We start from the raw sequence: 27,843 nt of genomic DNA on the forward strand, positions 1-27,843 counted from the left end.
GTCTGGCTCCTCTCCAGCCCAGCTGCAGCCCGCAGAGAGGGATAGATGCATCACTTCCACCATACAGCGGAAGATCCCAGCAACCCAGCTGCCCCCATCCGCTGCCCACTCACCCCGACCAGAGCGCATCAGCGCTGCCAGGGATCAGTGCAGAGAGGTGTGTAATGGGAGCGGAAGTTGTGGGGGACACTACTATTAATGATTGCTATTATCACAGCACCAAGGAGCCCCAGCTGTGGGTCAGGGCCATGCTGGGTTAGGCACTTTACAGCCCTGCCAATGGAGACCCGAATTCTACTCCTGCCCCGACACTGACCTCAGGCAACTCACTTACCCAGTCCCCTCCGCACCCGACATGCTTTACCTGAGATCTTCAGATAAGCCCTATGGATGGGCTAATAGTATCATCACCCACATGTAACTCAGGCTATGTCTACACCAAGGCAGGCGGATTGATTTGCAGCACACAGCAGTGAGGACCTGGTGGCACAGACTGCACAAGCTCACTTGACATCCTCCCCTCCCCGTATGCACTCACTTGTGCAGCCTGCACTGAAGTCTGCACCACCACATCCTAGCTGCTCACTAGCTAACTAGAGCACAGCAAGCTTCAGCACCTCTACACAAGCTGCAAGTCACACCCCAGGCTAACCCCCCCCATCCACTTCCAAGTCAGTTAGATCTCCAAGGGGAGATCTAAGTTAGTGCAACCCATATGCTAGGGTTTAGCAAGCAAAGCAGCTAATCCAGTGGTTCCCAAACTTTAACAACCTGTGAATCCCTTTCACGAAAATGTCAAGTCTCACGAACCCTCTCCTAAAAAATGAGTATTTCCAGGGATTTTCTCCTTTACCAGAGTACAAATTATAAAAACAGTGATCTTGGAAATATAAAATTTGTTTTTATGACATGCTTATTACACACTATTTATTATTATTATTTATCATTACAGTATTTTTATTACATTATGAAAATGGCAACACTCTTCCACGATCTCACTTTCATAGCTTATATGACTTGGAATAAGCCTGTTATAAGACAAGGCTCTTATGTTTCATCCAGGAGTATCAGATGTGAAACAGCATGAAGGTATTTAAGAAGCCAAATCAAAGAGTTCCTCCTACACAAGCATTCGGGTCTTGAGCAGTCCGAAGCACATTAAAACAAAGCTTAAACTTGTTCTTCATAATAATTTTAAAAATACCTCCAGCTGCCTATTTAATTTTAAAAACAGCAAAAAATATCCCCCTCCCTTTCCATTTCTTATAAGGAGTCTTGAAGTTTAAAATCTCCTCAGTGTGATAGATATGCTTGCTTTGATCTGCTTAGCTCTTGGAAGTCCAGGGGCCCTGGGCTGCTGGCCCCAGGCTGTCCAGGGTCCCTAGGGACAGCTCTGTTTGCCATCCCCCCCCCCCCAAGAACCCCCTGTAACATTTCGCGAACCCCAGTTTAGAAACCACTGATCTAATCCAATCATATCCACCCTGCCCTCCAGTCTAGACTCTGCTGCCCTCGAGGGAGCTCTGCCACCAGAGCAAACCCAGGGCCTTACAAGCAGCTTGACACGTGCTTCACTCACCACAGTGACGGCGTCATTCAGCAAGGATTCCCCAAACACCAGGATGTGCAGGAGCTCATTGATGTGGATCTCCTCGAAGACAGCCAGCACCGCCACCGGGTCCACTGCCGAGATGATGCTGCCGAAGAGCAGGTTGGCCAGCAGGCCGATGTGACCCAGGTCAGTGCCGCTGATCTGGCACACGGCATACATCAGCCCGCCCAGGAAAAAGGCGTTCCAGAGTGTCCCCACCACTGCAAAGATCAAGATGGTCCCCAGGTTCTCCGTGAACTGGCGCAGGGGCAGGAAGTAGCCGGCATCCAAGATGATGGGCGGGAGGAGGAAGAGGAAGAAGATGTCCGACTTCAGGATCGGGGGACTCTCCCCGACCCCCTTGATGAGTCCCCCAACCAGCAGCCCCACCACAATGAGGAGGCAGCTCTCCGGCACGATGCTGGACACAGAGGGAATCACATGGAAACCTAGGTGAGAGAAGACAGTTGCAGCCATGTTACAACAGGCAGCCCGCCCCCATGGCAGTGAGCATCAAACAATTGAGACATGTGTTTGCTGATTAAAGGAAGGGTGGTCTTGTGGCTAAGGCACTGGCTTGGGACCCAGGAGACCTGGAGTCTATTCCCTACTCTGCCACCGATTCAGACACCTCGGGCATGTCACTTCATCTCTGTGCCTCAGCTGTAAAATGGGGATATTAGCACTGCCCTACCTTACAGCTGCAGACAAATGTATGTGAGCGGCTCAGATAGGAGGGTGATGGACTAAGATGACCCGGCAGATCTTTGTTGTTCATTTCCAGTCCAGGGAACAGAAGAAGCTATGAACTTCCACGGGCAGTAGCAGCTGTTAATGGCGTGGTTTTACGGCCACCCCAGCGCTGCCCCACACTCCACCACTGCTAGTCTGAAGGGCTCAAGCTGCTGACTGCTACAGCTCTGCTCATCAGACCTACAAAGCTTATACCCAAATATGCCCCTGGTGGAGAGTATGCTGCCCACACAACGCTGCTATGAAGGACACTAGGCCAGCACAAGTTGGCTTTTGCAACACACCCTTAATACCCCTGGCTGCCAGTCTCCTACTCAAGGAGCCCAGCACCTCTAGCACGGACACTGGCCACTGACTCAGAGGCAGATCCTCTGCTCTTTTGAGGCCAGTCAGAGCGGCTCCTTAGCCCTCCCTCTGCAGCAGAAACTAGCTGAAACATCCAGCTCCTTCCACCATAGAGATGGGAGCGTCGCTCGACATGAAGAACTGGGCAACACATCCTCATGGACCGGGGTTGCTCCTTTGTTTTGGGAGCTAGTCGGGGACTTGTTTTTAACTTGCGAACTCATCCTCACCTTGGGGCATAGGGGAAGAAGGGCAGAATGCGAGCTTGCTATATGCCTAGACCCAGCACACCCTTCTGCTGGTGTAGGAATCATTACACCAGATCCAACAGTGCTCCAGAGAGGCGTTTTATAATCCTATTTTAAACCATCATTTCAACCAAGTTTCCGGATACTGATGCAATTCCCCGGGTTTTACCCAGTGCTTTATTTTTAAGACGCGAGGCACATGCGCTACCCTCCACTTTCCTGGAACAGGGGCGGATTTTAAATGAGAAATCCCATCCTTTTGTTAGCAGCTTGGCCATTTCATTCTTCCGAGCTCGTGGCTGTACCATCTGTTCTTGGTGACGTGGCAAACAGGAAGCTTTCCCCAGTGAGGGAAGGGGTCTAAGTTATCAATCGTTGAACCTAGATTTTCTACATGGATTGAAAGCTCTTTGGGACAGGGGACATCTTTTTGTTGTGTGTTTGTACAGAGCCTAGCACAATGGGGTCCTGGCCCATGCACTACAAATAAATATATAAGAAGTTGCAGCTCTTACACGGCTGCAAAGATAACTTTCCAAATGAGAACCAGCACAATGCTTTCCTCTTGAATCTGCAGAGACACAGCCCCAGTGCTTCTGGTGCTGCCCATGGTTTCACCTTGTGGTTGCTTGAGGAAAGCTAACAAGGCTCTGGTCAGTTCTGTTATATTCAGAGGGCTTATCATGGGGGAGGATGACCCCCATTCACCCCCTTTCTGCTCCCCACACCTCATCACCGAAAGTTTCAAGAAAAAAAATAGCACGCCCTGCAGGATGCAGGAGCCTTTTGGGCTAAAGGGCCCCAGAGGGGTGGGGGAGAAAAAGAGGATACATTGTCCCCTCTGGGGGCCAAAATGGGGAACCTACAGGTGGATACAGGGAGGGACTTGAAATTTATCCGCCCCCTACCAGTCAGAGACAGATATGAGAGCCGGAGCCTTGGAACAGACTCCTGTCATGGATCTCAGGACCCTTCTCTCCAGGAGCTTAGGGGGAGTGGAGCTGCTCACCAGAGCATGGCTGCTGGAGCTCAGTGGAGATCCCGAGTTGCCTCCCCCGCCCCCCCCAAATGACTTCTGGCTAGCAGGTTTAGTTCTCTGGCTAGCAGACATCTGATAGGCTTTTCAAGGTAATAATTAAGGAAGCGGAGAGAGACTAGTAACATTTTTAACACCTGCCTAAGGGAGGGAAACAAAACCCAAACCAGCTTCATCTCTGCAGGTGCCCTAGCTGCAAGGTAAACTAGCAAGCCAGATGCAGGGAAAAGGACATCTGCAGCTTGTGTATCAGGCAGACGGGGCTTCCTGCCTTCCAAGCCAACCGTGCAACGCAAGCATCTTGCGGCGTGCGCAAACGCAGATCTGGATGGCAAGTGCCTAGTTCAGCTGGGAATGCGGAGCTGACACAGCCTCTGCTCCGCAGTAACATCCTGCTGCTGTCACCCGATTTAGGTGCTGGGACGGCTAAGGCACAAATTCGAACACATGGCTGACGGTCAAGCAGTGAGTCAGCAGTTTGCTCTGATCACTAGACTGAATCACGTACCCCCAAGTTAATAGGATTTACAATGAACAGGCCTAAAGGATGGAAATAGATTTAGAATTATGTTAGCTTCCACCACCTCCAAACTGCAGCCACTCCCTCACTGTGCAGAGGTAGCAGAGCTCCGACATGGGGCAGGGGTTATTTCCATACCCACAACGTGAAACTAGCCAGCCTGGGGTTGGGCTCTGGGCTGAACGAGGGGGTTTGTGACGCTGCAAAGCTCTAATAGCAGAAGGGGCATTTGCAGACCTCAGACAGAGTTACGGCTAAATGAAGGAGGGAAGGAAAAATGCATAACACTCTGGCTTCCTTTCTCAGGGGGCTCGGCCCAGAACGACCATCGCACCAGTGCCAACTGGCTGCTCCTAGGGGAGGGGCTCCTGCACACCCCCACCTATTAGAGTGCCTTAGTCGGAGTAAGCAGCCCCAGCGCATTGGTGACATTTTTGGGGGGGTGGGAGGGTGGTGGATGTGTGAGACAGGCACTAGCACCAAGGGACGTTTTTTAAATGGGGGAATTTTCGTGCTAGGAGAAAACGTAGGGTTGACAGCCCCAGAGAACAGAATATCGAAGGCAAAGGTTGCAGCTGCGCAAACTTCCTGCCCTGCCCATGAGCCTCAAGTCTGAAGCACATGTAAGTGTGGAACTGCCCATCCGTGAGGGGGGAGTTCGGTCTATGCAGCCCATTCAGTCCATGGCCTCTGCCGAAGCTAGTGAGGGGACCAAGGGGTGCCAGTTACAGTAAATCTGCGTGAGGTGGATACTTGGCCATTGTCTAATTCATGTCACACAGGCCAGATAGTCATCTGATCACTACAGCCCTGGCTTTTAACCAGAGACCTGAAGGACAGAGGCTCTTAACCCCATTGCTAGTCCCCTGATGCATGTGGTTACCTCTGGCACCAGCTGCCACCAAGAAGGCACATCCAGTGGAATTACTGTTAGACAGCTGCAATTAATCACCATGCACCAGACCTTCCATTGTCACATAAAGTCTAAGAGTCTGAAGGGGACAGAAGGTGGCGGAGGATCTGGAGAGGAGGAAAAAACATCCCCTGCCTTTCGCGTCTGCTAGCGGGCAACAGAGGGAGGAGTGGGGGGAATCATTCAGCTCTTATATTAGGCACACTGAGGCACTAAAATGTGGCAGAAACGCAACCATGAAGACTAAACTGGCTTCAGCCTCCCACCCTAGGAAACAGGCCCCTCCCAAGGTGATGCGCTATCGGAATTTGTCTACACAGTAGTAAAAGACCCACAAAATTGCAGTGTAAACATTTGGGCTCAGGCTGGAGCTGGGGCTCTGAGACCCCATAAGGGGGGGAAGGGTCTCAGAGCCTGGGCTCCAGCCGAAGCCCACATGTCTGCACTGATATTTTTAATGCTGCAGCCTGAGTCCCGCAAGCCCAAGTTAGCTGACCCAGGCTCTGAGACTTGCAGCACAAACACACCCTCAGGAACTGACTGGAGCTGCGGATGATCGGACCTTTGCAAACCAGGCTCTGGGGCTTGAAGGTTAAAATCCCAACCTGGTTTCTGCCTTGCACAAAAAGCAGGGGTAGCAGTGGAGTATACCCGGGTCCCTGACCCGGCTAGTTACAGGACACATGGCTTTTGGCGCTTCCGTTGCCACTACCAGACACAGCCACATCTCTCACTTACCCGAAGTCGTGTCGCTCTTTAATACATGTGTCTGTTTCCCAGGAGAGGCGTTAAAGCAGAGGATTGAAAAGGTTTGTATTTCCACTGCATAGGATATTAGTGTTCCTCAACCTTTTTGATACCAGGGACCAGCTTGCTGCCTTCCTAAACCGTGTCAGGAAAATCTCAGGGAGCGGCAAGGAGGCTGCCATGGACTGGCACCGGTCCACAGACCTTCATTGAGAAACTCTGATCCAATGCACAATCAGCCCTAGCCAGATCATGGCTTAAGCTACAGGCATTGCAAGAAATCCACAGTGAGTCAGTCAGGTGTCACTTGCTAAATATGTTCAAGTATTGAATAATATCCTCTCCTCCCAGCAATTCAGTGTCTCTCACTTTGTCCCTTTTGCTCTCAGGATTCCATTAATCTGGAGCATCCGTGTGCCAGTGCCAATTAAACATCGACAGCCTTTCTGTGAAGCCCTAAAAATAAACTTACATGGGCTGCGCATTAATTAGGCCTTTGATCTCGCTGAATTTCAACACATTCACTCCCCACCTTCTCCTCTTCTTAAAGAGCGCATGAAAGCTTACTTCTACCGGGCTACTGCTGTGATCCCATGGAGACAATTACCAGCCTCAGCCACCCAATGACGGAAAGCAAGGAGCATTAGACCAGCTCATCGTGGGGAGGAGAGGGGGTAAAAAACAGACAGTAATGGCAGCAGCGTACCCACTGCTGGAATGGAGAGCACACCCACCCTCAGACTGCCCCAGGCCGGATGTGAGAAAGGGGAGACAGGGCAGTGAGTGGGAGAGAACGGCCCTTGCAGTGCAGGCTTGTGGCACACAAGCAAGACCAAAGTTCTAACACCACCTCACTTCTAACCCCATCTCCGACACTGACTTCCTGTGAGACTCTGGGCAAGTCATGTGTCTGCGTGCCTCGGTTTCCCCATCTGTAAAATGGGGATAGTATTTACCTCCCTGGACCCTCTGAGTGAAGCTGCGAGGGTTGAGGATTTATTCCAGAGGAACTCTGCAGAGGCAGATTGCTCCTCAAGGGCTAAGCAGCCATATCAGCTGGGGCAAGGCAGCTTTCCGGTACAGTTTACCCCAATAGCATGTGTCGAGCAGCAAGCTCGCCAGGGGAGCTTTGCGAAGCATGCTGGGCCTCGTTCATGCAGTGAAGAGCGCCAAGGTATTTCTTGGGCAGGAGGCGAAAGGTGACAACTGGCCTTCTGATTATCATCCCATTGGAACAGGATTCCCAGCCTACTCTGAAGCCTAAGGACTGTCACCCTCTGAAAGGCAGAGGCTAATCCAATATTAAAACTACTAGAGCAGGCTTTATAAAACCTTGCAGCATCCTCACGTCCCAGCTGGGTGGGGATCGTTCAAGAGAAAATTATGTACATCTTTCTCCCATTAAGTGAAGCAAGCACAGGACACCAGAGCTAAGGTTCCCCAGCACCCATTCACATCATTTGCTCATTGCTGTTACCAAGGGAACCTCCCCCTGCCTCATTAGAAGCTCTTGTCTTCTCTCAAGCTCTCTGTGTGCCGTACGGCGCAGGTGGGAGTGTGATACATCTGCGACATACAAAGGACAAAAAGAAAAGGAGTACTTGTGGCACCTTAGAGACTAACCAATTTATTTGAGCATAAGCTTTCGTGAGCTACAGCTCACTTCATCGGATGCATACTGTGGAAAGTTTAGAAGATCTTATTATATACACACAAAGCATGAAAAAAAATACCTCCTCCCACCCCACTCTCCTGCTGGTAATAGCTTATCTAAAGTGATCACTCTCCTTACAAGGTGTATGATAATCAAGTCTGGATTTGAAGTTTTTTTGTTGTAAAATAGCGACTTTCATGTCTGTAATCGCGTGACCAGAGAGATTGAAGATTATAACATTCATAAACCAGTCGGAGAACACTTCAATCTCTCTGGTCACGCGATTACAGACATGAAAGTCGCTATTTTACAACAAAAAAAACTTCAAATCCAGACTCCAGCGAGAAACTGCTGAATTGGAATTCATTTGCAAATTGGATACAATTAACTTAGGCTTGAATAGAGACTGGGAGTGGCTTATAGTCATTATGCAAGGTAGCCTATTTCTCCTTGTTTTTTCCTACCCCCACCCCCCAACGTTCTTGTTAAACCCTGGATTTGTGCTGGAAATGGCCCAACTTGATGATCATACACCTTGTAAGGAGAGTGATCACTTTAGATAAGCTATTACCAGCAGGAGAGTGGGGTGGGAGGAGGTATTTTTTTCATGCTGTGTGTGTATATAATAAGATCTTCTAAACTTTCCACAGTATGCATCCGATGAAGTGAGCTGTAGCTCACGAAAGCTTATGCTCAAATAAATTGGTTAGTCTCTAAGGTGCCACAAGTCCTCCTTTTCTTTTTGCGAATACAGACTAACACGGCTGTTACTCTGATACAAAGGACAGAGTCACTAACTCCGGCTGCTTTGTCCGGCGGAGCTCATTCTCCAAGATCTTTTAAGAAGAGGCAGAGGAGAATGCAGAACCTGCTCCGCTACCAATAGCTTCTGTCCAGAACACAGCCCTGGGCTTCAACGCCAATTCTCTTCCGGCCTCCCAGGACTGAACAACAATTTAGATCTCTGCTCCCTTCAGGAGAACATGAGCAGTCTAGCCTTGCATGGATGGCCTGGTAGTTTCCACGTGGGAAAATTACAGAATGCATGGGCTTGCTCAACTGCTGACGGTGTTGCATAAGGGTTATACAAGCTATTTGTCATCTCAGGGCTGAACCCAGCATGGGTTCACTGGGGCACACAGATGCTGTTTTGCTGCTCTCCAGTCCTCCTGTGATTTCAAATGGATTGCGTGTTCTTCACTTCCGGCTCTAAACTGTTGTGTTGTGTGCTCTTCAGCCCCTGCGGAAGCCTAGTCCTGTCTGTACAACGCGGGGGCAGTGCTTTGGGACCCTCTGGGATGTAAGCTATGGAAGCACAAAATAGGGTAAGAGAAAGACATGGAACTGGCTGTAAAATGCCACATAACAAATCAAGTCAAAGCTCTATTTATTTTAACAATCCAAATGTAATACCTGGCCCAGGCTAATGCTGATCTCGGGCAAATCTAGATGTATGACGCACATGGACTATCAGCATACGGAATTGGGCATATCTAGTTCAGGTAAAATATTAATTATTTGCAGTGCTTAATTTGTAATGAAAGACATGTCAGGGCTCAGGCCTTTTTTTTTTTTTATTTACACTTTCATAACAGAGGTGGCAAGCCCAGCGGTGCTGGGGCTACTAACGGCCAAGCCCTGGCACAAAATTAAGCACTGATTATTTGTATTGTGGTAGTATCTAGGAGCCCCAGTCACGGACCAGGGCCCCATGATGACAGGCACTGTACAAACAGGAAGATGGTCCCAGCCCCAAAAAAGCTGATTCCAGCAGCCTATTTCAAATGAACAAAACTGACATTAGAGACCATTGCTGCTCCTTGGCGTCCTGATTTCAGAAGTAAATCATTTTTTTTTGCTGCAGCACAGGGCAGAAGCTGGTTTTGTTCAATATCTTCATAAATGATCTGGAGGATGATGTGGATTGCACCCTCAGCAAGTTTGCAGATGACACTAAACTGGGAGGAGAGGTAGATACACTGGAGGGTAGGGATAGGATACAGAGGGACCTAGACAAATTGGAGGATTGGGCCAAAAGAAATCTGATGAGGTTCAACAAGGACAAGTGCAGAGTCCTGCACTTAGGACGGAAGAATCCCATGCACCGCTACAGACTAGGGACCGAATGGCTCGGCAGCAGTTTGGCAGAAAAGGACCTAGGGGTTACAGTGGACGAGAAGCTGGATATGAGTCAACAGTGTGCCCTTGTTTCCAAGAAGGCCAATGGCATTTTGGGATGTATACGTAGGGGCATTGCCAGCAGATCGAGAGACGTGATCGTTCCCCTCTATTCGACATTGGTGAGGCCTCATCTGGAGTACTGTGTCCAGTTTTGGGCCCCACACTACAAGAAGGATGTGGAAAAATTGGAAAGTCCAGCAGAGGGCAACAAAAATGATTAGGGGACTGGAACACATGACTTATGAGGAGAGGCTGAGGGAACTGGGATTGTTTAGTCTACAGAACAGAAGAATGAGGGGGGGATTTGATAGCTGCTTTCAACTACCTGAAAGGGGGTTCCAAAGAGGATGGATCTAGGCTGTTCTCAGTGGTAGCTGATGACACAACAAAGTCTCAAGTTGCAGTGTGGGAGGTTTAGGTCGGATATTAGGAAAAACTTTCACTAGGAGGGTGGTGAAGCACTGGAATGCGTTACCTAGGGAGGTGGTGGAATCTCCTTCCTTAGGAATTTTTAAGGTCAGGCTTGACAAAGCCCTGGCTGGGATGATTTAGTTGGGGATTGGTCCTGCTTTGAGCAAGGGGTTGGACTAGATGACTTCCTGAGGTCCCTTCCAACCCTGATATTCTATGATTCTATTATTTATTTTATTTTTGGAAATCTCCATAGGAAAAATCCCAGATGGGAAGGATCTCCTCAGGCAGAGCAGCGTTATTACAAAATGACTCACATAGGATGCCTGAGAAGAGTAAACAGCCTTCATTTGCTAATGAGCTAGGAGCATTAACAGCAAGCCAGCTTACACAGGAGTGCATGAAGCTCATTTAGGCTGCTGGCAGAACGCTGCGGGGGGCGGGGGGGGAATCTCTGGGGCTAATGACTCTTGCTATCAGACACGTCAAATGCCATAAAAACTATCAAATGCAAGAAAGCTGAGTCAACATTAGTGCTGAGAAATCAAACAATCAAGGAAAAGGAAATCCAAAAGATAGAGGTTTCTATTAAAACACTGACTTGGCCGTGTCACATCCTGCATGTGTTCCGGCACATATGGGCAAACAGAAGTTAAAGACACATTGAAGGAGGCAGACAGAGAAACCATTACCCAGATGCAATGTGGTCAGGTTACGGTTAAGGCAGACCCTAATTTATTCAAGTTCCCAACCAGAGTTCTCAACATTCACTTCAGGGAAAACTGAATGCAGCATAATCTCCCCTTGCCCTTAAATGCCTCGCACCTAAAATTTATGATCTTTTAAACAATTAAGGACGCCTCAGAGGCTGTACTGTCGCTGCAAAAAAGGTGTGGAGTTTACACTGAGATTGGTAACTAAAGATCATTCTCAATGTAAAACCTTAGTGGAGACAAGGGACAGGTAGTTTTTACCTGTGTGCTTAGTCAAGCTCAACCCTACACATTCCCAACCTGGCACTTGCCTCGATGTAACTAGTCAATGTAATAAACTAGCTGTGCCTTGTCTCCGCTAGGATTTTGCATTGAGATAGATGGCTGTGCTCTTACGCTGAGTTGGCTATGTGTTGCAGTGAAGACGTAGCCCACGCTGATGAGTTTCAATAGACACCCCATGTTCTAAACAGATTTACTGTCAGCCTGCCACTGAAAGGCAAACAGAAGCAGCTCTACTGAGCAAGTCCAAGCACTCAATTTAAAAATGTTTATGACTAAGGCCTTGCACCTACATTTGCTCACATGTGGACAGACTAGCAGTGAGGGATCTTCTGCTCATGCAAAGGCCCACGGGAGAAGCCCACTTGTGCGCTACCCACTGCAGGAGTGGAGCCTAGCTCCCTGGTAAAGCGCTTTGACATCTGAAGATGGAGCGCTGTATAAATATTAATAAAATAACTTTAGCAAGACTGATCTGCTTTTCGACAGAACGGCACGGGGCGTTTTCCCTTTGGCACCGAGAATAAGGTTAAATGAGCCATGTTCAATGGCTGCAGCTGGCAACATCAGCATTATGCAGCTGCTTGATGTCCGCCAATGCCCGCTTTCTTTACTCGCTAATGACTCTGAAAACGGTTATGCTGAGTTTTCCTCAAACTTTCTAATCAGAAGCTACATTCGGGCTGAGTCCAAACCAGGTGACACAAGAGAAGAAATGGGGGGTGAAGAATGAAAAACTGATCTCACGCTTTTTAGTCAGGCTTGCTAACAGCGGACACCATCATAAACTGGCCCCTCACTATAGCAGGAGGTGAGTGATGGTGATGGGAGGTGATCTTTTAACTAGAGCTAACATTTGTACCACTGCAGCTAAGATAAAAGTGCTATTGAGGCTTGGTGGTATTTATTATTGATCAGTAGATCTCTAAGCGCTCCATAATCTTTAACCCTTACAATGCCCTTGTAAAAAGAAAAGGAGGACTTGTGGCACCTTAGAGACTAAAAAATTTATTTGAGCATAAGCTTTGGTGAGCTACAGCTCACTTCATTGGATGCATTTGGTGGAAAATTCGGTGGCGAATACAGACTAACATGGCTGCTACTCTGAATGCCCTTGTAGGATACAGAGGTGCTATTATCCCCATTTTACAGATGGGGAACTTAGGCATAGAGAGACTGAGGCCCATATCCACAAAGGTATTTAGGTTTCCTAACTTCTGAATTCAGTGGAAGACCTTTGTGGCTCTAGGCCTGGGTGACTTGCCCAAGGTCACACAGGAAGTCTATGATGGAACAGGGAATTGAACCCAGATCTCCCAAGTCTTAGGCCTAACCACTGGGCCAGGCTTCCTCTCTCTAAAGAGAATCTGGTTGTACATAGTTGCCCATAGAGGGGCAGTCTGGAAGGTATTCTTTGTGCACTCTCCTACCCCATCCATGGACAGTGTTTGGATCATTTATTTTTTTTCCTTTACCATCCACTGATGCACGAACAGCTTGCCAGCCACAGTTAGACACAGCATCAGGATTGTGATCTAGCAGGACGTGTGCTGTCTCTTGGGGTGCTGACAGCGATAGCCTGGATTATAGCTACTCATCAAATCGAAAAGAATCCATCCAGTGCCATGGAACAGGTCAGATCTGGCAACAGACTGAGCAGGAAGAGGTTGCAAAACAGGCTGGATGCTAAATATTATGGCTGAAGCAGAAAAAGTTCCAGAATGTACAAGGAGGGGGGAGAAACATTCTTCTTAATCTCTGAGGACAGGACAAGAAGCAATGGGTTTAAATTGCAGCAAGGGCAGTTTAGGTTGGACATTAGGAAAAAATTCCTAATTGTCAGAGTGGTTAAGCACTGGAATAAATTGCCTAGGGAGGTTGTGGAATCTCCATCATTGGGGATTTTTAAGAGCAGGATGGACAAACACCTGTCAGCGATGGTCTAGATAATACTTAGTCCTGCCTTGAGCGCAGGGGACTGGACTAGACCACCTCTCAAGGTCCCTTCCAGTTTTATGATTCTATGAAATACCTGGTTTCAGAGTAACAGCCGTGTTAGTCTGTATTCGCAAAAAGAAAAGGAGGACTTGTGGCACCTTAGAGACTAACCAATTTATCTGAGCACAAGCTTTCGTGAGCTACAGCTCACTTCATGCAATTTCCACAGTATGCATCCGATGAAGTGAGCTGTAGCTCACGAAAGCTCTAGAGACTAACCAATTTATTTGAGCATGAGCTTTCGTGAGCTACAGCTCACTTCATCGGATGCATACTGTGGAAATTGCATGAAGTGAGCTGTAGCTCACGAAAGCTCATGCTCAAATAAATTGGTTAGTCTCTAAGGTGCCACAAGTACTCCTTTTCTTTTTATGAAATACCTAGATTTCCTACCTTAACTTCCAAAGCAACTCTTTTGGTGGAATCCCAGCAGACAGCTCAGTAACAGTAACTGATACTATGTCATTAATTCCAACGTGTTTTACTGCTAGATTAGCTATGGTATATCTAGGAACCAGTTCACCCACCACTGAAATGGTACCACCTCTGGGTTGGAAAATAGCAGCTGTTTAACAGCAACACTGCATGGACATTGTAGAGAAATATAGACAGGGGGTGTCTATTTATCCTCTCACAGTGCTGTACAAGAACAAGGAGTCCAATGAAATTGAAAGGCAGCAAGTTTTTAACTAATAAAAGCAAAACCTCTGTTTTACGTGATGCATAATTATCCTGTGGAACTCTCTGCCACAAGGTCTAATTGGGATTAACAGTTTGGTAGGTTTTAAAAGAGGATTACTCACAAGTCTATTCTTAAAAACATCCACAATTATGTCAGATAGCGTAAAACCACACCGGGCGGGCACTAGTCCCTAACTGCCTGGGGTTCAGAAGAAGTTCCCTCTTATGGCAAGTAACAGATTGTGCCTTCTGGGGTTTCTTGCACCTTCCTCTGAAGCATCTGGTATTGGCCACTGTCAGAGACAGGACAGTGTACTAGAGGGACTACAGGTCTGGTTCTTACATACATTTCAGCAGCGAAGAGCACGCTGTCCCAGTGAAGCTGCCCAGGAATTTTAGGCAGGCAGAATGCATATGCCAGGGCCCCACAGTCACCATCCCTCCTCTAATGGAAAAGATTAAGAAACGAGGGAGGAAAAAGCACTTCATATATTCACTCTGCTTTTGTTCAATTCCAAGTCCCATAAAACCAATGTCTTGAAACAAAGAGGGATGGGAGAGGAGCCAGAGCATGCCAACTTCCCATGCTAACGTTTGCATTTACATGCGTTGCTGCCCAACTGAACCGGAACGGAGCCGGAGCCAGTCTGCCTCTCTGCATTGGGAAAGATGACTGCAAGCAAGATGGCTCATCCCCAGCATAGGTTGTTGCCCCAGCGCCATGAGGATCCTGCAAATCAGACAGCTTTGATGACTGCCATCCATACCATGGAGCAATGGGGTATCAGTCAGGCACATGGCCTCAGCCCTAGAGTTTCTAAGAGCCTGGACTCTCCAGCCAAGTCCAATGAAGAGTCTCAGATATAACCCGTTAACTACCTTGTAACCCTCCCTTTTCTACCTCAAGCTCCCAAGTGCTCACAGACAACAATGCAGGAGGACAGCAGCACGGGTTTCACCAACAGGACAATGTGCATAATTGGATGTCCTACCATCAGCTACAAAGGAAAGGGAGCATCCCCTACAGCTAAGGGCAAGTTGCTTGAAAGCTCAAGAGCTTCCTTTGATATCATACCTTTGGGAGCATCCTCCGACTACGAGCAAATATTGGGAGCACGGGAGAAGAGGGAGAAAGATCCACAGGTAAATCAGGGCTTGATCCTGCTCCCACTGGAGTCACAGAGGGCTAGAATACTATGTCCATTGCAGCAGAGCAGACCCTCACCTGAGCAGAAGATGGAGGGCCATGGGAATTTTACTCCAGTTTTCTGAACAGAGAGGAGTCTACGACAGTGGAACTCCAGACTGGAAACCTCACTTCACCAGAACTCTAATTGTGATCCCATGGATGGGGAGCCAGCACCTTTTCACGGTTTAATATCCTCCTCTCCCACACACAGCACCCTGTCTACATTACAGTCAGGCAGGTTGGGATTACAGGGCACTGTAACAATGTCCTTTGCCAAAAACTGCAGGGCTTGAGCAGAGAGAGAGCTTCTCAGTAGATCTATCCACCTATGGTACTTATCTGGCCTCCAGTAGCATAGCATCTGAAAGCCTCACACAGTAGGTTTATCCTCCCAACACTCTAGCAATGTGGAGCGAAGTCACCGAGTGTAAACCACTGGATTATCCTTTCTCTCGAAAGGCAACATAGGCTGTAGACAGACTTCCAAAATTTGGAACAATTTCCATTGCTATCTGCAGCCAGCCACCACTAAAATTGTCTGAAACCTGTCATTAAAATTAGGTTCTCTAAACTCAGTGCTCTTAATAACATGCCCCACTATTATTGCAGGGAACACACTTCCATCTCCAGACACATCTTATGAGTTACCGTTCCGCTTTCCCAGAACGGGAGAAACTGAGGCGGGGGGGGAAGTATCTTGCCCACGACCATGCAATGACTCAGGGTCAGAGTGGGGAATAGAACCCAGGAAATCCTGATGCTCAGCCCACCAGCCCATGCTGCTTTTCAGTAGGTCAGATATTTTACAGCAATAGCCCTTTTTAAAGACGACTGAATACCAAGGACAGGAAGATGTTGCTCTTTTGTGAGACTTCTGGATGACACTAAAATCCCCGGGTCATCAAGTTCCAAACCAAAAGTGGAAGACCCCAAAGAGAGGATCCCCCCCACTCCTCCCAATTATTAATTGTGGTTATTCCTTTGCTGTTATAACTAGGATTGTGCTGCCCTTAGCCCCCTGATGGGAGGGTAGTCTGGATGCAGTTTTAAAGGAGAAACGCGGTTCCCTCCTCCAGTCTCTGCTCAGCCAGCTGATGCATACAGCACAGAACGAAGAGCAAAAAGTTAAGTCTGCAGCAAAACTGCAGCTCCTAGAGCAGCCCAGCTATTTGCAAGGAAGCGATACTCCCAACAGAACCCTGTGGCTCCCACCTCACCGGAGCTACACCACGGAACTAGACCCATTGCTGTTCCTAACACAGCACAGGGGGGAAGCCACGAACAGCTGGAAAATAGATTAACACAGGAGGGGAGCGGAGCATGCTCAGTTGGGGCTGCCCTTCTGAAGGACACTGCAGATAACTTGCTCCAGCAAGATAGACAGCTGCACACACCTCAGGTCTCTGTGCAACCCAAGAGTCTTCGCAACAGGGCTACCTTAACTCTTTAGAGGAAAAAAAAAAAAGGAGTACTTGTGGGTGCCACAAGTACTCCTGTTCTTTTTGCAGATACAGACTAACACGGCTGCTACTCTGAAACGTAACGCTTTAGGAGGCTGCAGCTAGCAGGTCAACCCCATCCAAAGAGCAGCAGTAAGAGACTATGAACCAGGATGCTGCTCTTCCTAGACTCGACTGAGGGGATAAGTGCTGAAACATATATGCATTACAGCAGCCAGACGGAACACCCTCCCCCAGTGTTATTTACTGCTTTCAGAGGGATTGACAGGTTCTTGCTCCCCTATACAAAAAGGATCAGCGCAGCTGTACAATTGACTGCGTTGATACCAGAGTCACTCTAGGAGGTAGATAAACTGTGATCCAGTCACTAGATGCCTGTGGCTGCTTAACAGGGGCGCAATACCGTTATCCTAATTTTGGTACTTATATGGCCAGCCCCCGTTGCCACAGTAACTACATACCTAATCCAGCTGCAGTCCTGCTACATCCACCACCTACGAATCCCAGCGTCCTCTCTCATCCTTCAGTTGGCCCTTTGAAGACCACTGTATTCCACGCCCATTTAAACTCCCCCTACCACTTCTATACCAGCTTAATGAAAGGGGCCTGCTCCCCGATTAACTAACCAGTGCACCTGTTTCCCCGAAGAGCTTGCCAACCAAATTTTTTGCCCAGCATTAGGAAAAGACAATTTCCACCAGACTATGTCCAGCTATGAACTTAAAAAGGCAGAGGATAGAGTTGGGGTGGGGAGCTGTCGCTAGACTGGTACCTTCTTTTTCTGAACGGACTAGGAGAGAACGCATGGTTTCTGGGCTAGGCAGGACAGACAAGCACTAAGCTGGGTGACGCCTCTGATCGCACACATTTCTATACTCCTGTTGAGCAACTTGTCTACAACGGGGGAGGGAATGGTCTTTGGCAGGTAGAGTATGGGTCTGGGAGTCAGGACTCCTCCTGAGTACTATTCCCACTGACTGACTGATTCCAAGGGTACAGTGACTTCATTTCTGTTTTCCCATGTATCACCATAAGAATACTGCCACTTCCCAGAGCTGCGAGGCTTAATTAGTGTTTACGAGTGCCTTGAGATCCACAGAAATGCGAGAGATTACTCAATTAAAATCCTGTATATCTGTGCATTTTGGAGTGAGGGTTTGTGGAATAAGCATCTGGGACTAATCTACTAGCTCATGGCTAGCATCCGATCACCATGTGGAGGAGGGAAAGCTGATTCCTAGTTAGCTACTTCCTCAACTACTTCCTCTCCTGGCTAGGTGGAGAGCCGTTCCCTAACCCCGCCCTCCAGTTACTCATTTATCCAGACACTGAGTGAGTTTCCAGGGTCCTCCTTCACTCCGGGGAGAGGATCCTGGAAAATGTCAGTTGAAAGGCATCCCCTGCCCCCTAGCTAATCTTCCCCAGACACAGGCATGGCTATGAAATCAAAAGTGCTTTCTATGACATTATGGAATGTTATACCCAGGTGCTTTAACACAGAGTTCTACCTCAAAAATCCACATCCCTCCCAGAGCCTCCAGTAGGCAGGGGGGCAAATGGGACCAACCAGCCCACCGAAATGAAAAATAAAAGCCAAAGGAAGACCTAGGGCTCATGCAACCACAGCAGCACCAGGCAGTCAGCAGTAACCTAGATGCTTTGGGGTAGAGACAGAGATTGGACTTGCCCTGAGGAAACTAAACAGCTAGGGGTTTACACCTAACAATAGACCAAAACCAATGCTCATGTCCACCCTGCAGTTAAGGCCTTAACACTTACATTATATTTGTTAAACCACATTAGGTCACTCAATCACCTGCCCCATCCCCAAAACCGAGATTTAAAGAGGGATGAGCCCCAAACCACATCATCCTGGGAAGCCATCACATACGCGCTTTCCCCCACCTGCAAACTTCTTGGCTTCTCCCCCCACTGCAGCTCTCCTTCCCCAGGGCGATATGAGGGCTGGTGCCAGGCTGTTTGCTCCTCCAAAAACACTGACATTAGTTGAGGGGCAAGAAAAAGTACCAATCAAGGGCTCTGGAGCCAGAATCAACCCAAAAAGCCTCGTTGAGGGGGCTGGGAGGCGTAGGAAAAGAAAAGAAAAAAGAAAAAAGTCCTTCGGCCCCTTCAGACAGAAGGATGCAAGCTCCATCCAAACTTTCCCTAACGCCCTTGGACTTTGACCTAGGCTGCTAAGCAGCAATTGTTATTTCATCCAGATTCAATCAGCTAAATGAACTGTGAACTCACTGAACCACCGCATGCAGTGGGCCCTTTCAGTAGCTAGGTGAGATCTACTAGCGTCAGCATCCTGGTTTGTAGTTTCTAGCCATTTGCAGTCTGCAAATGGTGGGCATTGTATACATCAGCCTCATTTGATGACATTCAGACCAACAGATGATTTGGGTGGGTGAAGGGAAAAATACATGGCGGTAGCCCTGTCTGCAGAATTGCTGCCTGATGAACTTCATTAAACAGCTCTTAATACCGGAATGGGGCACTGGACTAAAGTCTAGGAAAGACACATTGACCAGTGTAACTTAGATCTGGACTGAGACCTCTAGGAGACAACCTTCCCATTTAGCTCGTGTACAGACCTTGGGCTCTCTTTTCTCACACAGAGCCAGATCCTTGGCTGACTTACACCGGCTGAGCATTGAGCCCACAACATTGAATACAGAGTGGAACATTAAGTGTCCAGCTGGTTTGCCGTGACCAAAGCTACCAGGCATGTCTTTCCTTTGCACTGAATTCAAAAGAATGTCTCTGGAAGGTACCAACAAAGGAGAATGCAATTGTGTTTTCTGTTTAATAGCTAGGAAGATTTGTTGCCAGCTCCCCAAAGTATGATCTTTTCCTCTTTCATTTGGGTCTCTCACCACTCCTTCCTGGAATAAAAAACAAAAAGTCCACAAATGTGCTCACCCAGAGATCCCACCTTAACAATAAAACGTTCCCTTGCTTTTCACACCTTCTTTTATTACTGCAAACAAAGCTGCTAATGGATTAAAGGAAGCAGCGTTTCCCATATTAGCAGATTAACAGGTACCTGATACAGTTTGTTTAACTTCACACACACTTACATAACAGTCTTACCGCCTACAAGAAACCAAACCCACATGAGAAAGCAACCTGCCCAGACCCAGTCACTTTGCAGAAGATGAAGAATGTTAATCATATCACGCCCGCCCCTCATGCTATGAATGAGTCCAAGCTTTAGACCTACCGCAGAACAGGAGAGAACTCCTGTAGATTACTGTAACCCAGCCACCCAAAGAAATGTACTCCCCACCCCCGAGGCATGTGAAACATCAGTCTTTTAAGGAACAGTTATTCAGAGCTTTTGACGAATTCCAGCTGCCAGAATGAGCAAAGACCACAGGGACGAGCAATAGCTGGAATAGGCAGATTGTATCTTTAAACAGTTGAATTTCACTGGGCGCTGAGGAAAGTCAAGCCATCTAGACAGAAGAAAATGGGTACAGGCTGCCGATCCTCCCCTTTCAGAGCAACACAAGCCCCCTAGGGGGAGTGCCAATCTCCTTGCCATTTTTTTGAGAGCGAAAAGCCTGCGGGACCAGGGCTGAGTCAATAAGACAAGAGTCTCTGTTCCAACACATTAAAAGCTGACTCCTCACGCTATTATTGAGCCATAGGAAGTCACTCCCTGCTACAGCTTCAGGGCAGGGTGCATCTGGGCCACATCTTGGTCACAAGGGCCTTGTCTTCACCAGGGAATTTTTGGCTCAGATTTCCTGCCCGTTTTTATCACTGGATGCAGCTCCACCAATGGGAGAACTGGTGTACATAGGGCTCAAAGGCAGCTACTGGGCATTTTAAGCCCCACGTTGTCTACCATCGCTCAGAGTAGTTCTATAGCGTACAGCCACTGCCAGATTTGGAGTCCCGTCGATTATATCACTCCCACCGGCAGTTGCAAAGGTGGATAATTTTTAACAGAAAAATTTAGCACAGGACCATGCAAAGCTTAAGAGCCTGGGAAACTGCACCATTTCAGCTTGCGAGCTACAACACTGCCAGGTGCCCACAGTGGTGGTCATACCATTTCAGGTAAACTCTGTCCATACGCAGCATCCCAACTGCTCTGCATTGTGGGTACTTATCACAGCGTTCCCGGCACAAGACCACTATCCACTGCTTTGTCCAGTTTTCTCCTTGTAAAAGGCAAACTCTCAAGTTTCACACATATCAATTGTATATGTCTAGAAATACATGCGTAGCATTAAGGCTTACATTTTGCAAGTGAAACATCTACTATGTTCTAGAGCATCCAGCCATGATCAGAGGTCATGGGAGAGGCATTCTGGAACGGTTTTGGGAGGACCAATTGCAGCGATGCAGCTAAACAAAATGTCCAAAGTGACACTGCAATGGTGCAGCAATCCAACAAAGAGTGCAAAGATGAACCTTACTCAGAGCAAATGCAATGTAAACAGGGCTGAGTACAGATGTGAGAGGTGTTACAGGTACTGTAGGTTCTTGTGACACCAATTCTCTAGTGCAACCGAGCCTTTTGAGCTCCCAGCATCAGTTCCAAAATATCTTTATTCCCTGGAGGAACAGGCTCAAATCTCAGCAGTTGAATCAGTTCGTTGTCCTTCTGAGGAAGATACACTGAGATGTAGGCAATTTCTGTGAGCTGTTCTATTAGATGAAATCTTAGGAGTATGTGCTATCTGTGAATACTAAAGATCCGCTGGTAGAGGTTTACCCATGCATCCATGACCAAAATCCCCCATCCCATTCTCAATTCAGTATGTTGCATACTGCTTGTCTGCCTGGCGGCAGCCCTCCCACCCCAAAAGTAGCTGAATTTCAATGGCACTGCGTATATCTTGTACAGGACTTTGGGATCCTTTAGAATGAAAACAATGATGTAACCACAGAAAAAATGTACAATTAAACAAGGTACTCTGATCTCTTCCTTAAAAGGCTGTGAGATTAAGGCATTTTAAAAGCTGCTAGAAGGCTGGAGAGGCTTTGGTGCTGAACAGAACGTCTATGAGCCCAGGAATCATTCATTTAGCGTTTGGCCTCAGAGTTTGGGTGGGAAGCTCCATTTCATCTGGGGTAACAGAGCTGAGGACTTGGCTACACTTGCAAGTAAGAGTGCATCAAAGCAGCCTCAGGCACCCTAGCTCACTACCCATCCACACTGGCAAGGCACATAGAGCGCTCTGACTCCACGGCAAGAGTGCTCCTGGTGCTCCACCTCGGTGAGAAGATTAACACTTGGTGCGCCTTGGCTGAAACGCCCGGGCGTCAATGTGAATGAGGTGTTGCATTACTGCGCTCTGATCAGCCTCCAGAAATGTCCCATAATCCCCTTAAGTCAAGTGGCCACTCTTCTCATTGTTTTGGAATCGCTGCAGGAATGCAGATATGTCCTTTGAAAGCTCCGTTTCTGACAGCTGGCTGCTTATCTGCTCTGAGACAAAGCAACCATTACTGTGGAATGCTGAGTGTGAGGGGAGGAGAGGGGGGGTCTGCTGCTGTCTGAACTTACAAGACAGCATGCTGACATGCTCTCAGCCCCCCAAAAACCCACTCTCTCTCTCCTCCCACATACATACAAAACACACTGTCACACTTCACCCCCCACCCCCATTTGAAAGGCACGTTGCAGCCACTTGCATGCTGGGATAGCTACCACAATGCACTGCTCTCTGTGGCCGTTCCAACAGCTGCTAATGTGGCCACGCCAGTGCGCTTGTAGCTGTCAGTGTGGACAGATTGCAGCGCTTTCCCTACTGCACTCTACAAAGGCTGGTTTAACTCAAAGCCCTCTACATCTGCAAGCGTAGCCATGCTGTAAGTCTCAGCACGGACAGAGACTAGAGGCTGACAGAAGAATGCTGCAGACAAGGTCAGTCAACCAGCCAAGAAAGAAATCCCAACCAGCAACAGATAGATGCTGTGATAAATGAAACGGGGCTGGGGTAGCTCCCTTTTATGGACACCCACCCACCCAGCAGCTATAAAATCCCTCTTAGTAGCTGTTCTCCAATTGCTCTACCTATAAAGCATTAAAAAGTCTCACTGCTATTCATAGGTAAAAGGAAGTGAGGTGGCACCTGCCCAAAAGAGCCAATGGGAAGGCTAGAACTTTTTAAAATTGAAACAAGACTCCCCTTTTGTCTGTCTGTAGTTCTCCTGGGGAGAGGCGGACAGGGCAGCAACTATGCTGTAAGAGCTTGGGCCAGGTATGAAGAAATCATCAGTATCATACCTAGAAACTACTCATTTAAAATCCCAGATATGTAAGTAGATCAGGAAATGTCTGGGAAGACGCGATTAGGTTTATTCCTTTTATTTCGTTAGGGCTTGTGGATTCCTCTGTTCTAACCCCAGGTGCTTTTGTTTTGCTTGTAACCTTTAAACTGGACCTCAAGAAAGCTATTTTTGGTGCTTAATCCTTGTAGTTGCTCTTTTAAAGCAATAGCCTGAGTTCCCAGATATATTTTCTCCCTTTTTTTGGTCAATAAAATTTACCTTTAAGAACAGAATTGATTTTTTGTGTCTTAAGAAGTTTGTGCACATGTTGTTTAATTAGCTGGTGGCAACAGCTGATTTCTTCCCCCCCCCCACCCCCTTCTCAGCTCTTCCCCAGAGGAGGGGTGGGGGTGGCTGAAAGGGCTTGAGGAAGGAATTCCCAAGTGCACCTTCCCGGGCTCTCAAAGGGGTTCTGCACTTGGGTGGTGGCAGCATCTACCCATCCAAGGTCAGAGAAAAGCTGTAACCTTGGGAGTTTAATACAAGCCTGGAGTGTCCGGTATTAATTTTTAGAATCCTTGCAGGCCCCCACCTTCTGCACTCGAAGTGCCAGAGTGGGGAACCAGCCCTGACAGATGCCCTGGAAGACAGTCCTGCTGGGGTGGATGGAACAAAAAAAGTTAGTGTACATAAGCTTCTTTTAGTATAGGCCAGAGAGATTGATTTCCTAGAATTCAGGCCAGAGAGGCCTTCTGCTGAACAGCCACATGCCCAAGAGCCCCCTCAAATGGAAAGCCAGAAGCTGGGGAGGGCGGAGGGGGGGAACCAATGTTTAATTTGTAACTTGTCATCAGTCACTTGCAACACACATGGTGGCTGTGACCTTTTCCAGCAGCAGGATATGCTAGGACGAGAGGGCCGAGTCGACTATTCCCACGCTCCATCCATCACACCTAACACCATAAACTCTAGCTCCGTATGTTTAAAGCCTCACGTGCCAAGTGTATACACTTTCTTGATCTCTAGAGCTGGCAAAAGTCAAACCAAGAGTGATTTGTTTTCCAGCTGTCTCCAGTAACCCCTAGGGTGCAGCTATCGCTTCAGCTGAAGTGACAGTAAAAGGCACTCCGGTACCATGGTGATGGGTGCAGTACAAGTGCCTAGATACTGTAGATAGATACTGTATTTCTGTTTCTAAAGCCACCAAAGGATTAACGGGCTGTTGTGCCCAGATGAGATGGAACAATACTTGGCAGCTTTCCAGGATCCAACCACAACGTACAGCAACCTTCATCCAAAGAAGCAAGATGGTCTTGCGGTTAAAGCACAGGACTCAGAGACAGGAGCTCTGGGTTCTTATTCCAGCTATGCCACCTGGTTTGAGACTCTGTGCCTCATCCTGAAACAGGGCTAATACCTGCCTATCTTCAAGGATGTTGCATGGCTGAAGTTTTTGTTGTTTGTTAAGGACACTGAGATCCTCAGACAGAAGGTGCTGAAGAAAGACAAAGGGCTTTCAGTGGTTAATAAATGTTAATTAAGTCTAACACTGACTATATCCATCTCCATCAATGGGGAAATTGAGGCACAGTGACTTACGCAGTGTCATGCAGGAGGTCAAAGGCAAGGACAGAAACAGAATCCAAGAGTTAGGATTTCTAGTCTGCTGTTCTACCTACTCAGCAATGGTAAGGGTATTGGAGAAAAGGATCTGCTATTAGAGACCAGCAAGTTCAGTGCAATAATGGAACGTTTGAGTGTCCAAGCTCCTCACCTCCTTTCCTCCATCAAATCTTACATCTAGTGACTACTAAGTCAAAAAGCACCACACAAACAGATTTCCTGTTTAAAACTAAAGCGTGAGTGAGTTCTTCGGATTGATTGCTGTCCCTGCCATCCAGCCCTCTATAAAGCATTGGCCCTGAAGTCAGATTACTGCAGAGTATAGCAGACAATTAAAAAACAAACAAAAAAACAAACAAACCATTTCCACCCACACTGGAAACCAGACAGCAAATCTTACTTGTGGTTTGTTCTTACAAGCCTGCAAATTTCTAGGCCAGCACTAAACAGGCACCTAAGTTTCCACCACTTAACTTTATTATCCTGACATAGGCAGCTGCTCATCCAGACCAGCTAACGTCTCTAAACAGGCCAGGGACAGTCTGACTGCTTCCTTGGTCCCCTGCCTCCAAAGTAATGAATGAATTTGGACGGATCAGTTACTCAAACACTTCTCCAAGAGCTGAGAGGTGAGCAGCTCACAGAACCACATTTGGTGCACCGTCTCTTGCAGGAGACCATAAAGAGTCTGACTTGTTTACTTACCAACTCAGCTACACACAGTTTTTAAGAGGGTCTGAAGTCATTTTAGCTTAAATCGGTGCGTAATAGATTTCAGCTAACCCAAGTCCACACCGGGGGAAGGAAGACACGGGGGGGAACACGACTGCACCTCTTTGCTGCATCCTCTACCAGAGCAGGGTTTAGATCAGGCCTACGTCATTGCTATTCTAGCCACATAAAACCATTTTAGAAGTGGCTTCAGAGAGCAAACATGCCATTTGTCTCCTTGGCGAGGAGGAAGGCTCATTATTGGGGCCTTCCTTACTTCCTCTCAGACCTGGTTTAACATTAAATCCTCCCTAAATTAACCGCTTATGATTTGGCAAATAAGCTACAGTACAAACCAAGACCACCCGCTCACTTACCCCTTCTTGGGGCAAGGAAACGGACTCTGGAGGGGGCTGATAAAGCAGAGGGATGAAAGAGATAAACATAAGCAGCGTGCGTGGAGAAGATTAAACTCATGACCCGGTCATCTGACACACAGACGTACACAGAGCAGACAGTCTGCACTTATGCCTTGAGTCACAGAAACAGCCACTCTGACCCTAACTGAGAAACTAGGGCCTTCTGAACTAGCTGGACAGCTGCAAGTTGGTACAGGGCTCCCATTAGCCAGCCTACAGTGCTCGAGCCCCACGAGATGATAGTACACTACCACCGTCAGTGCAGCTGGGATATTCACCACCCCCATGTATGCAAGGCCAGCCCTGGTCACTATTTGAATAGCACCTTTGTCTCAACAGCACTGATTTAGCGAGTTCAACAAGTCAGGCAGTACACAGAGTCCAGGATCAGCTTACAGAGGAGACGACGTTTCCGTGAGTTACCCTAGGTCACCATCAAATCTGCCAACAGGAGACTCCACAAGACATTTCTGTTCATTTTTCAAGGCAGGGAGAACTAAAGCAACATGAAGCGTTTACACACATCTCCTCTTCAGAGCACTTGACAGACTCTGAAACCTGTCATTAACAAATCAATTTTATTTGAGCATAAGCTTTCGTGAGCTAGCTGTAGCTCATGAAAGCTTATGCTCAAATAAATTTATTACTCTAAGGTGCCACAAGTCCTCCTTTTCTTTTTGCGAATACAGACTAACATGGCTGCTACTCTGAAACCTGTCATTAACAAATCAGTTACTCCCCTGTGGAGTAGATATTCATTCCCTTTTTACAGATGGGGAAATGAAACAGCGAGGTTAAGTGACTCACCCAGGGCCACAGAGTGAGCTGGCATTGGAACCAGCATTAGAAATCAGCAGTTCTTGGCCCCAATCCTATGTTTACATAATGCCTCACCTTCAACCAGAAGAAAAGCCAGCCTCTGGAGGGAAAAAGATACTAGGCAGTTTCCACTTGCCAATACGGAACTAAAACCCTATTGTGACAGTCTCAATTGTCACCCAGAGATGTGCCCTGGCCAGACAGGGAGAAGAACATTTCCATCTAATTTGGAGAGGATCACAGCTGTTGGTGGGGTGGGAAATGCAGATACTTAATGCTTCAAGACATAAGCCCATTACCAACTGTCTGGTGTTCAGAAGAAACTTCTCCCATAGCCACCTTATCACAGAATGCTCCAAGATGGGGTTCCTTGCACCTTTGTTTGTAGCTTCTAATTCTATCCACTGCTGGAGATAGGACACTGGGTTGGACAGAACATAGGAGTCAGACCCAAGCAGGCTCATGTTCCTACAGCAGATATTGTAAAGTCATAGCCCTCACTAAATTATATTTACATTAGACACATTCCCCCAAGTCTACTCCCAACACACAAACTGAGATTAGCAAAACTGTTTAAAACCTTAAGGCATGATCTACACCCAGTTTTTGCACTGGTCTAACTATGTCAGTTGGGGTACATGATGGTACAGCAAAGGCTTTAGACGTGACCCACACATTTTTCCCAGATTTCAACTGTAGCAACACATGCCAGATGCCACAAATAACCAGGCTAGGAGGGATCATTTAGCATAGTTGGCTGCAGTTTGTGGGAGTTTTATAATAAAAATTGTGCAAGTTATCCAACCTTTATAGATGTACAAGGTCACCACGATGCAGCTTTTAACACAATCATTAAACAGCTATGGAACGCTGGATGCTAAGGCTGATTTCTGACAGTCACCATTCCATACGCAGCTACAGAACAAGGTGGTCCAATTATTCCTCCTTTTAAAGGAATTATTACACTTCCTGGCCTCTTGTCTTCTATTGCACAACACATGTTACAATCGTGAGAAAGGCCTGCCTGCTGCGCCTTAGTGAAGCCTCCTAAATGGTTAATAGGATCATAAGACTTGCATCAGTCATATTAATGGGCCATAAATAAACTCACCAAGTCAAAGAGCACAACTGCTCTTCTCAGATTAGAAAGACATATTTACCAAGTCCTGAGGGAGAGTGGGAGCGTGTGGACAACAAAGCTTCTAGGGAAATAGTCCACTGGTCTCCCCACCACCCTGCACTATTACCCTCTGCGTAGGGATGGTGGGAATCACAATGGAAATATTCCTGTAGCTTCCCAGACCAAAAACCA

General features: G+C 47.6%; 1 protein-coding gene across 1 annotated transcript in view; it reads right to left on the minus strand.

Moving 5' to 3' along the window:
* The window catches only part of SLC9A1 (solute carrier family 9 member A1), a 57,819-nt gene that overhangs the window by 16,446 nt on the left and 13,530 nt on the right, over positions 1–27,843 (minus strand). Inside the window, exon 2 of the mRNA XM_074934228.1 lies at positions 1,580–2,040. Coding sequence (XP_074790329.1) covers positions 1,580–2,040 — 461 coding nt within the window. The remainder of the gene's footprint in view (positions 1–1,579; positions 2,041–27,843) is intronic.

The sequence above is a fragment of the Natator depressus genome, chromosome 19 (assembly GCF_965152275.1).
Source record: "Natator depressus isolate rNatDep1 chromosome 19, rNatDep2.hap1, whole genome shotgun sequence".
Taxonomy (NCBI): Eukaryota; Metazoa; Chordata; order Testudines; family Cheloniidae; genus Natator; species Natator depressus.